The sequence below is a fragment of the Epargyreus clarus genome, unplaced genomic scaffold, assembly GCF_041222505.1.
Source record: "Epargyreus clarus isolate Ecla_fem2 unplaced genomic scaffold, WU_Ecla_fem_2.2 ptg000026l, whole genome shotgun sequence".
NCBI lineage: Eukaryota > Metazoa > Arthropoda > Insecta > Lepidoptera > Hesperiidae > Epargyreus > Epargyreus clarus.
The window spans coordinates 6,679,795-6,692,093 of record NW_027332233.1 but is presented as its reverse complement, the minus strand read 5'-3'; the positions used below and the strand labels follow the sequence as shown (position 1 = coordinate 6,692,093).

The 12,299-nt window shown below is 36.8% G+C and overlaps 1 protein-coding gene across 1 annotated transcript; it reads left to right on the top strand.

Annotated features, from left to right (window-relative positions):
• Positions 1–538: 538 nt before the first annotated feature.
• On the top strand, positions 539–7,142 carry LOC140753507 (uncharacterized). Its single transcript, XM_073088157.1, has 5 exons — positions 539–696; positions 772–1,038; positions 2,226–2,420; positions 4,432–4,677; positions 6,781–7,142. Exons 1-5 carry the CDS (start codon positions 639–641, stop codon positions 7,032–7,034), a joined length of 1,020 nt encoding a protein of 339 aa, XP_072944258.1. The 5' UTR covers positions 539–638; the 3' UTR covers positions 7,035–7,142.
• Positions 7,143–12,299: the final 5,157 nt, after the last annotated feature.

Sequence of the window (12,299 nt, the reverse complement as noted above, 5' to 3'; positions counted from 1 at the left end):
TTACCATCAAGTGCACATGCTCGTCTGCTACACCTATATTAAAAAAAAACACTGTGTTCTATAGCTATGGAAAAAAGCTATAGAACCTAGCTAGGTTCAGGCAATGCGTAAATCGTAGAAAATAGTCTTAAAAAATAATTGAGCGCAGTCGTGAATTAATTATTTTTTGTAAAGATGTCTCAATACTATAGAATAGAGGTTCTAAACTTATTTCGTGTAAAACATGATTTGCTATTTGGTTGCTAATCATTTTCTATAGCATAAATTTGTCCTAGAAAAAGAGGCCTCACAAACCAGTCTAGTAAAATACGATTTACCAATTCAAAAATGGAATAGAAATTAGCGTAATTCAAAACTCTTTACGAGCTTCGGAAACTAATTTTAACGAGATACCAAAAGCAAAGTCAAAAACAAAAACTAAAAACATAGTCGAGTTATTTTCGACCAACAATGAATAAAAAATCTATATCGTATATAGTAGAGCGGCGTTCGTTCACCGGTTATACGTCATTCGGACTTAAGTGTTTTCCTGTTAATCTTGTTTAAAAGTTACCCAATGACTATCGTTGTGGATCTGCCGTCATTACCATCCTGCGGTCGGCCGCGGCCGTACTTGTGCACCTTTATTACTCAGCAAAATGTTTACAAAGTTTTTGTTTACCGTCGTGTTAATAGATACGGTCTCTAGATGTACTTGTGAGTGACTTATAAATGCTTTGTATACTAATTTTCTGACGCGGTGTAATATATATAAATATTTTAACGTTTTAGACTGCCAAGTGGAACATAAATTCTTTCGGAGGGATTATGCTTACATAGATGATACAGGGAGTTTCTACAAAGTGCACACATTGCATAAAACTTGGGAGGAAGCGAAGATCAAATGTGAACTGGAAGGTGCTTCTCTCTTCTACCCAGAAGATGATGATGAGGCAGCAGCTGTAATATCGTATTGGAATGTGACTCAGCCATTATTTCAATGGGTTTTTATTGGTGTAGCCGATTGGAATGTCAAAGAAGTATTCGAGACGATAGATGGTTAGTTCCTAAAAGTATTTTATTTGTTTTTTCGTAGCAATTTCCACGAGTTATAATCGAGTAGCAATCGTTTAAAACTCCTATTACACGAGTATTACCACCAGCATGTCTGTCCATTAGAATCCTGTGCTTACAATTTTTATAATAACAGTAAATAATAGGTAATTGATTTTAAGAAGCTACATATATGTACTGTATAAATAATAGAAGTTATTTTGATAAACAATGTTATTTTATCCAAATTGCTTTGGTTTTGATTAGTCATTGAAGGATACGGCCATTGATAACGGTAATAAAAGATTTATCTTTTCTTCATTTCTTGGTTTTAACCATACAGATTTCTGATGGGTCTTCTTAGTTAACTTATATTACGATTTGGTAGTAGGTAATGAAAAAAAACAGTAACTGACAATTCGTTAGTATATCTGTAGGTCACAGATCTCCTCACATAATAACACATATTATAAATTTTATTTCACAAAATATGATTCATCTGTTACCCGGATTTTAGTCGATTACAACTTTTTTATCAAACGATACCGGTTTAAAATATTATTATTACAATATGACGATCAACATTAGCGCCTTCAAATTTTAATCAATTCACTCAAATGTTTTTTTGGAATTAGTTATATTCCTATTCAGTATTTTTTTATGCTTTTCAATCAATTATAAAAAAAGTATTGAATTATCTGTAAGTAGGTAGGTACATCGTGTTTCTTTTTATGTGCCATATAGTTATGCTGTTTTTTTTAATGTTTTTGTTTAGTGCTACTTGCAGCAAAGTATAATCTTATATTATATAATTCATTTGGATTTTTGACAGTTTATATTTTAAACATAAAAAGTAAATAATATACGCTAAAGTTACTATAAAATATAGTTGAAGGCCCAGAAATAATGTTAGATCTTCAGTAATTTGTCAACCGCTTTTTAAATTACAACTTTTTGTTTATAACAAAAGTTTTGATTATAGTAATGACATAAATAAAAATATAACAATATCAATAAAATAAATCCACTTGGTATTTCTGCCCCGTGGAAGTGAAAATACCTAGCGTCATTCAGCTAAAAGTTAGTGATATTTAATATACGTACTTATTTTAGTTTATATTAATAGAATTATTACTAAAAAATATTTTTTAGTTAAAAATATTAACAATGTAATCATGATCCCTTGTGCCCAGGTAGGCCAATATCAAACGTATACGACAACTGGGGTTATGGGGAACCCAACAACGGGGGTGGTATCGAAGGCTGCGTGATCCTGCGGAAGGACGGTACCCTCAATGACGACAAATGTGAAAACAAGTACCCGTTCATCTGCAAGAAAACGTTGGCGACACTACAGTGGAATTCGCAGTGTAATATGCCTGATTCGGGTGAGTAAGCATCGAAATTTGATAAGCAACTTTATATAGTCACTAGCTGACCCGGCAAACGTTGTGTTGCCGTATAAATAAAAAAATGATAAGGGTGAACAACCCTTATCTCTTAGGGATATGAAAAATAGATAGTAGCCGATTCTCAGACCTACTCAATATGCATATATAATTTGGTGACAATCGGTAAAGCCGTTTCGGAGGAGTACGGTAACTAACATTGTGACACGAGAATTTTATATATAAGAATAAATATTTTTGGAATTTAAAGTTCACTTTAACAATTTCTGACTATTGTATGGTCTATTTCTAGATCGTCAGTTCTCCTGGCGATTTTGTATAACACCATATATTCATAGTATGTATATAGCGGACCAAGTCTACTGATATTATTTGAATTTACATGACAATTCTTAACGACATAGTCTGATGGACTATACGAGTATACCCGTATACTCTTGATCTTCTTCTATGAGTACTTCCATCTACTTTTACTTCAACTTATTTGAAAATTACATCCCCTTTTATTATGCTAATCACTAGTTACATCATCATGATTATCAACCCATTACTGTCCACTGCTGGGCATGGGTCTCCTCTCAGAATGAGAAGGATTAAGCCATAGTCCACCGCGCTGGCCAAGTGCGTATTGGTAGACTTCACACACCTTTGAGATTATTTTTTTATAAATCTCTCAGGTATGCAGGTTTCCTCGCGATGTTTTCCTTCGCCGTTTTAGCAAGTGATAATTAATTCCTAATACGCACATAATTTCGAAAAATCAGAGGTGCGTGCCTGGCATTTGACCCTCGGACCCCTCGATCGAGAGGCCGAGTTTCTAAACCACTAGGTTATCACTGCCACTAGCTACAACCCCTTGGAATTTATTGTATTTCTATTTGTGTAATTTTAATGCCTATTTTAAATTTGACTATTACAAGGCATCCTATTTCTCAGAAATATACCAATTTGTTATGGTTATGATCTAAAAGTTATTCAAATTTAAATCGTCTGAGATACCACGCCATATTAGCCGTTTCACGAATTTTACGTCATCACTTTGTAATTTAGTAGAATTAATTTAAAGTTAATGTTCGCCGGTGCTGATATTAATTCTGACCTTGTCGGTACATACCTAAAATCTTATGACAAATGGATTTCTGTTTGGCTTCATTCTTTAAACTCCCACGCAATATCACCATGCCTATCTCCAAAAAGTTTTCACTAGCTTCATCTGTTATGTGGATTATCCTAAACTATGAAACAGACACGATATTTCTTACAAATAAGCATAGAGCTTGAAAAAACGCGCTCATATTCACACACTCGCAAATGTTTATGTATAAGCAAAAACTATAATGTAAGTTTTTTAATTCAAAATTCTTTGTTGTTTTTCTTACAATGTTTATGAAACATACATTTACTTACGTAGTTGTTAGGTCTCATGAGTAATAATAGTCTATTCATTTATGATTACGGTTTGGTTGCTTTTTTTTCTCGGTACAAAATGTACCTACGTTCGACATCAATGTGATTGGTAAAAGTACCGCTCTGTTTAATTAGTGTACACGACATTCGTCAATCAAGTCGAATTAAATGGAAAGGAACCAGTTATTTAGTTATTCGGTGAATTTAAAGGACGAAAGTGACTATTAAAAGCTAAGAAAGTCCTTGTTATTGTTTTTGTATTTTTTCTATTCTGTGACTTATTACAGTGAAACGCATCTGTGGTATAAAGTGTGCCGAGTCACTTAGGTACTGCAATTATTAATAATCAATCTATCAATGTTATGTGTACATGTTTTCTAGTTGGTAGATACTGTCAAATGTCGAATGTTGGTGGGAAAAATGTAACATTAATAAATTTGTAACGGGTTGGTCTTCAGATCCGTGTTAATTATCAACATCAGAAGATTGAAAATTGTACCTACTTTGATAGATGTGAAAATGCTGTCCAATGTATGGCTTTATGCTAGATTCTGTTCACTTATACAAACTCTTGATTGTCCAGACTATGTGTACAGCGAGCAACACGCCAGGTGCTATAAGTTCCACTTAACACCACGGAACTGGACCGACGCGCACGCGGTCTGCAACGCCGAGCAGTCGTACCTGGCGGTCATCAACTCTGAGGGGGAGCGCGCGCACCTGGTCGACATCACTGCAGCCGCACCCAAAGACACAGTCGTTGGCGATTACCTGCGTGGTGGAGTACACCTGGGCTTCCAGAATAAGAAAGGCTGGGTGACTGTTAAAGGTATGTACTGAATACACTGTTGTAATAAATAATAAAGCAAACGAGCATGCAATCCACTAGTAAGTAAAAGAGACGATGGTGTCAGGAGTCGAACCACGAAGGGTTCTTCAGAGTTCTGACCAACTTCAGACGTTACCAACCTCATTTGACTAGCGTGAAAGACTGCTGACGTGAAAGACTGTGAAAGAAAGGTTACCATTTCCTACACTAGCATCGGTCAAAGAGGACACGGGTGCCCAACAGTTTTTTATTTTTTATTTTATAATATAGGAGTAGCAGACGAGCATGCAGTCCACCTGATGATAAGTGGCTACTGCCGCCCATGGACATCTGTAATCAACCCCAGATAGGATTACATATTCCTACGTGAGCTCGGCCACAGATGCGCCGCTACCCCTGAGGACTAAGCTGGAACGCCTCGGAAAAGTCTGTCTCCCTTACCACACCCTTCAAACCGGAACAAAGCAGCGCCTAACACTGCTGTTATTAGGTAGAAATAGGTGTGGCGGTTGTGCCGCCGGAGTCGAACCACAAAGGGTTCTACCACCTTCAGATCAATAATAAAACCAGCAAAAGTGTCATGGTACATAGAACGCGATGTTACTTGCACTAGATCTGGCAGAGGAATAAACCCGGGCCTTAATTACGGATGCTTTATATAGGATCGCCGTCCTACTTGCGAAGTGAGTCTGTCTTCTACCTTCCAACCTTTAATAGAAATTGTGATGGTTTTATCAATCATCATAATTTGTTATTTAAATTCTTAACAAATTAACCTCCTACTGTACTATACAACATACGAACGATTTAAATAGAATTACGTCATCGTCCTCGTCATCAGCCCATTACTGTCCCACTGCTGGGCACGGGTCTCATTTCAGAATGAGAAGGTCTAGGTTGAATGCGCTGGCCAAGTGCGTAGAATTCACATAAGTTTGAGAAAATGTTTTTAAGCTCTCAAATACCCATTCCTTACGATGTTTTCCTTCACAGTTATGTAACAAAACAATATTAATATTACGTGTATGGTCTGTAATGTTGTAAATATACAGAGTAGGTAGATACTCCACTCCGAGAAAACCGGAATATGTTAACGCACTTTGCAACTAATTATAGTTTTATCGTCTCGTCGTTATATAGGTTATCTTGTAGCTGGACTCACGACTTGGACTTATAACAAGCTTCAGACATTACAAGCAATTATCAACCCAACCTACAACCTAACACATATTTTGATTAACTGTTTAAGCAAGAAATTGATTAATGGAATTCTTCTTCAAAAACATTTAAAAAATTACCCACCGCTGTCGGGTAACATTTTCAATAATTGGTATAGTCCGCGCCAAACTGCTAGTCCGCTTTGAAGTTGTTGCGAGAAGGTGTAGTCATTCAATTTGCTATGGCGACGCGATTCATTTCTATATTCAGAGCGGACTAGAAGTTTTACGTGGGCTATAACAAATTACGAATAAATAAAATCGGACACAATAAAGTCGGATTTGCGCTGTGACGTTTGCGTATCGGCACACAATCTATTTCAAAACACAACATATAAAAATATGTTTTCTTTCGTCAAATTTCGTAGCCTGGCATGACTCATAATTAGTCACACACGTATTGTACGGGGATTAACCTTATTTTTTGAATCTTATTAGTTATTTATTACGATGTCTGCTACGATGGACATTAATGGAATAATTAAAAAATGTTTATTTTTAGAATTATATTTTTCATACTACGCCTCAACTTACGAATTCTTAGATATTATATCGATTGATTTTAGTACACCGATTAGGTATTAAAACAAGCAAATTATGACAAAAGTAAATAAAAACATTAAAAATTAAAAACTTCGACAAAAATGTGACTTTAGATAATAAGTATTATAATTCTCAGATAATACATTCCTGAATGATGTCAGTATGTCTAACTGCCTGTCTGGCTGTAAATGTAAGAAAGTAAATTAAAATATTTAATGGGAAATATAGAATTTGGTGGACGCACAGGCGTCTAAATATACAACAAGAAAATTAACGAAATGTATCTATTTTTTTTATATTTTTTGATCATCTTCAATTACTATAACTATAATTTATTTTCTAGGTGTCCCATTACACCTGAGCGGATACAGCAGGTGGGCCTACGGGCAGCCCGACGGTGGAGGCAACGAGCTCTGTGGGTCCATGTTTTTCTCTGGAGAGCTCAACGACATCGGCTGCTTCCATAAGATGTTCTTCATATGCGAGCACGAGGTGCAAATACTCACTGAAGATATTAAGTACAAATTTGGAGAAGATGATAAAAATATTAATGATACATTAATAAAAGTATTTGGGAAACCTCCTGGGCAACCGTGAACTTAGAATTAAGTTGTTATATCACACTGCCAACGCTTGGAGTAGCGTGCGTAAATTCCCAGCATTTAAAGCAGTAATGAAATTAAATACACAGTTTTTATTTTTGGATTTGTATTTTTATAGACCTATTTTCATCTCTACACTGACTACAAGTCTTAGAAATATATTGAAAAACATTCATATTTTTTCTGCTAAAATTATAGAATTGGAGATTTAGCTTTGAACAGAACGTAAGATTTAATGGAAAAATATTTTGATAACGGTATTCAAATGTTACCTACTTTTTAAACTTTTTATTCGTGCTGAAAATAAATTGTTATTAATATTGACAATACAATGCCACTAATCATTGTATTTGTTTATTTAAAAACCGATATTTGAATATGTAAATCTGCTTAATTATTTACGATTGTAAATTCAACAGGTATTTCCGAGGGATCGTAATGCGTGTCATTGAACGCACCTTTCGTAACAAAAATCCCCGAGCGCAGTTAAAACGGGGATTTACGTTATGATGTAACTGTGTTCTACAACTTTTTTATAGTAGTGTTTAATTTTTAATTTATTCGTCAATTTCATTGATATTTATCTTCGTTATAAATTATTTTGTGTCTATACTGAAGACGGCTTTTTGAAGGTCAAGAGTAGGTAAATCTACAAAAGGTAGGCGTTGATATATTTTAATCTATTTTCATTATATTTATTTATTATTATTATATTCTAAAAATTATATTATTATTATGAAAATCTTTTAAGAAACCGTGAGGTATTCGATCACCTGAGAATAAGCCCGGGCAAAGAGTGTATGCCCAAAACATCCGTACCCACCGCCCTTATGCAAATAGCCGTGACAAAGAGGTTAGGTAAGACGTCCCGTATGACCCTCCTGGGATCTGGAGGCGGGGGTCTGCGCGGCGATATATCGATGGCGCGCAGACCTGCGGCACCGTGAGGAACACCCCACGCCGAAGGAGGCAGAAGAGCGGAAGTTCCACGCTCTGCAGTCCATGACTGAAAAGTGGAAAGAGAGGCTGGCTGAACCCACGGCTGGCCTCAGGACTGTGGAGGCTGTCCGTCCGGTGCTCGAGGATTGGACGGACAGGCGGCATGGGTCGCTTACTTTCCGGATGGTGCAGGTGCTTTCGGGACATGGATGATTCGGGAAGTACCTGTGCCGCATCGGGAGGGAGCCAACCGCCCATTGCCACCATTGTAGCTGTGACGAGGACACGGCGCAGCATACGCTGGAGGAATGTCCTGCTTGGGACAGCCTGCGTCGTGCACTCGTCGTTGCAGTGGGGCCTGACCTCTGGCTGCCGACCGTGGTGAAAGCTGTGGTCGAGAGCGACAGGTCATGGAAAATGGTGAAATCCTTCTGCGAGGATGTGATCTCGCGGAAGGAGGCTGCGGAGAGGGAGAGAGAGAAATCCTCAGACCTTCCTATCCGCAGCCGGAATACCGGGCGGAGGAGAAGGGCTCCCCACGCCCATTTCCTGCCCCCATAACAGAGGCATTGGCGTAGGAGACAGGGGTGTCTTACGTCATACAACATCAAGCCTCGAGGTGGTGCGCGCGGTGTTCCCGCGCGCACCTCACTGACGAGTAGATGGAGTAGCTCCAGCTCCATCCCAAACTAAGATTGGCCTGGACGCGGGCAAACGCCGTCGGGACTGCGGACGAGTGCTACTAGCGTACCCGTGGTCCCGACAAAGGGCGTACAGAGGAACACCGTGGGGTTTTAGCCGGTAGGAGTCCGGCATATCCTCTTCGCTGCCCCCGCGGCTGAGAGGAACCCACGAAGGGTTTCCCCACGAGGAAAAAAAAAAAAAGACGTCCCGTATGATGGTGATAATACCAAGAGTAGATTTGGCCTTCATGAAAAATACAAAAATAAATCTGTGACATTTAACTTTCCTTACCATATTTTCCTTCTTCTTTCGCCTACACAAACATGACTTTAAAATCGGATTTACCCGATATACGATAGGAAATGTTCAATAAGTAGTGAAATGTAGGCAATGAAATATTGCCCCAATTCAAGTATTCTTAACAATTTTGTGGCAGATTAAAATTATATTTAAGTTTCCTATGCAATTGATTTTTATAATGCATTTATCAAAGAAAACCCAAATTTAAATTTGACAATATTATAGGTATCTACCACGTTAATAATACGTACTAATTTCTAACCCCATACAGACTGTCTGAATTTGTAGCTATATTTTTTTCTGATCACACACCTTGACTAATCCGCACTAAAGCCACATGGTAGAACATTCAGGCTTTTGTGCTCAGCAGTGTTATATGTGATTTAAAAGGAAAAACGAAAAGAAAGAAAATGTGGTATCTAGCGTAAAAGCATGAAATTTTCAATTTTAAATTAAGAATATTTATACTGTTTCAATGAAAGGTAGGTAAACAGATGGGTAAAAAAGTAAAAATGAAAGACCGTAGTATTTTTATATTGAGGTGTAAGTTTATTCGCATAACAATGTTTCATACAAATTTCCTCATTTTGTACACACCCTTTCATGTTTGTTTTGTAGTTATCTTTTATAAAAGTTGACTCTCTAAAATTTTAACATATCATCATGTCTGTTCCCTATATCTAATTCGCTTCACCGCTGCAGTTAAATCATAAAAGAGGATTCACTAAGGCAAAGTATTAGGAGGAAATAACATAATTACTGTGGTAAAGTAGTTACGTAATATACAAAAAATTGTGTTTCAGTGAACACGGAATGGGCTCGTAAAGTTATCAGCCTTCCTGCAAGAGGACGCGGCGCGTCCTACACAATTTTAAAATCAAATCATTTCCTAATGGACATTGCACAAATCGCACTGGTATTAGTGGACTGGCCACGAGGCTGCCAGTTACACCTATAAGAAAAATTCTTTACTAATAACAACTAAATCACTTTAAAATCAATTCAAAATGTACATTATCCATCTTATCAGAGTAAACGAATCTAATCTGCTACAAAAAATTAGCAAATTTAAATACAAAGGTCACCTAGTCCGTCTATGTAAAATTAAACACTTAAGTATAGAAAAACACAACGAGAGCATTGGCTCGCTTGTGATATCGTATATTATGCCTTCCAGTGTACACATTCAACGAATGAATAGCGAAAGATATTGCGTTGACACATTAAAACTAAAAGTTGACTGTACATTTTATATTTTATATGTAAATATTTGTACATATTGCACTCTGAAGTAACAAAAATTATTAGAAAAAAAATATGTCGAAACGAAGAATATATAAGCAGAACAAAAAATATCTCAGTAAATACAAATTCAAAGAAATTAGTTTCAATCACAATGTTCGTAGCTCGTATAATAATTCTAATTCCCTATGGCTTACAAAGCTTACAAAAGATAAATACAGAGGTCATTTACAAAAAATATACTTCTACCCAAATAATATAAAAATAACAACAGCCATCTGTACTTTCTTAGATGAATAAAATTAAACATATGTCAAACATATGACAATAGAATCTAAAGGTACTTATATACAAAGTATCAATGGACACGTATGGACTGCTCCAAAGCCCACGTTTGGTTAAAGACTGGACGAGCCACGTTTGGTCACTACTATACTTTCCTCGCTTTCCTAAAAAATAAATAGTTTAAACGCATTGAAGGGCAACCGGTTATGGAGGGGCAGCGCATCCCAGTCTTCCGTCCCGGCCTCAGCCGAACACATCTTCGCATCGCATCCGTAAACTATCCGGACAATCCGGCTCTAATTATCACCTAAGACACAAATTATATTAGGGTACCTTTAATTATTACTTCTCGTCTGAGATTATTATACTTAATAAATCTATTACAATTTCGAAATTGAATAATATGTATCAAATAAGACCGGCTGCGCACCGACGGAATCCGTAAACTATGAAGCTATTTATAATGAGTCTACGCGTCAAATGATGTATAACAATTACTTATCAAATGGCAGTTATAATTGTCACAAACTCGAGATGCAAAGTATACACGGGCCGTGTAAGACTGAGAGTGAGAGCTCACGGAGCGGTTCTCAGCGGTTCCCGCGCGCGGACGCGGAATCGCTGTTTAATTTAAAATTTCACGAGACCGCGGTTTTGTGCGGAAACGCCCGCAAATGGGGCGGAAACATATCGATATAAATTGATCGCAGTTGCAGCGGACAACCGCGCACGCGTTACGCTATAAACCGTATGGAAACGGCACTTATATTTTCCCAATATTTGCAAATACGCGCGTTACGTTCCCGCATCCGCGCATGGACAAACTAAAAACCGTTCCGTGAGTTCTAAGCCTAAGAGAGTTTACTGTCGCATCTCAGTTATAAGGCATCTTAGCATTAAGTTATTATATATGACATTCCATTCAAACTCGAGTATAAACGTCATAAACCGACCACGACACAATCACGCGCATACACGCACCGTGAACATAGTTAATGGCAGTGTGTTGTCAACGCCCCTCAGTAGAGACACTAAGACACTCGTGACTTGTGCTTCGTACTATACTTTAGATCGCTAATGCTACTCGTACAATAAAATTATATAAGTCGAAAAGATGTAATATAAGCGGACTAGCGCGCGGACCGCGGTGCCAGCTCGATCGTCGACCGCTGAATTTATACGTATATTAAGAAATGCATTTCCAAAAAACCACAATCATACGTATTATGTAAATTTACAACACACTAAATGGCATGTAAAGAAGACACATTCAACACGCACCAAACAGATACTTATAATTAATTTAATCGCATTAGATACATGGATGAAGTGTCGGCGAGTGAGACATTGTAATGCATATGAAATACCCAAATAGACTCCTAATGACATTGTTCTTATATACACTTTCTAATACGTCATGCTTAGTTAAACGGACTATGTAAAGTCACGTTTAGGATATTATCATTAGTTATCGCACGACGCAAAATTAGCTTTCGCCAAATTTATAAAATCATTGCATCCGAATCGTCTGTCATTTCAAGATCGTGTAATAAATGTAATTAATTTCAAGTGAATATTATTTTTATATATATTGTAATTTTAAAATTAGTTTATAGATTTAATAATACATGTAGTCACACACTGTCGTATCTTATATGTGATCGTTCATACATATATATATGCGATACTTGAATGTTATTATCATTTGGCATGGCACCTTGCACCATCAGATATAACACACATTAAACCTCTCTTTTTTATGTACATTAATTTAAAATTAAATTTGATGTGTTAGTGTTATATCATTTTT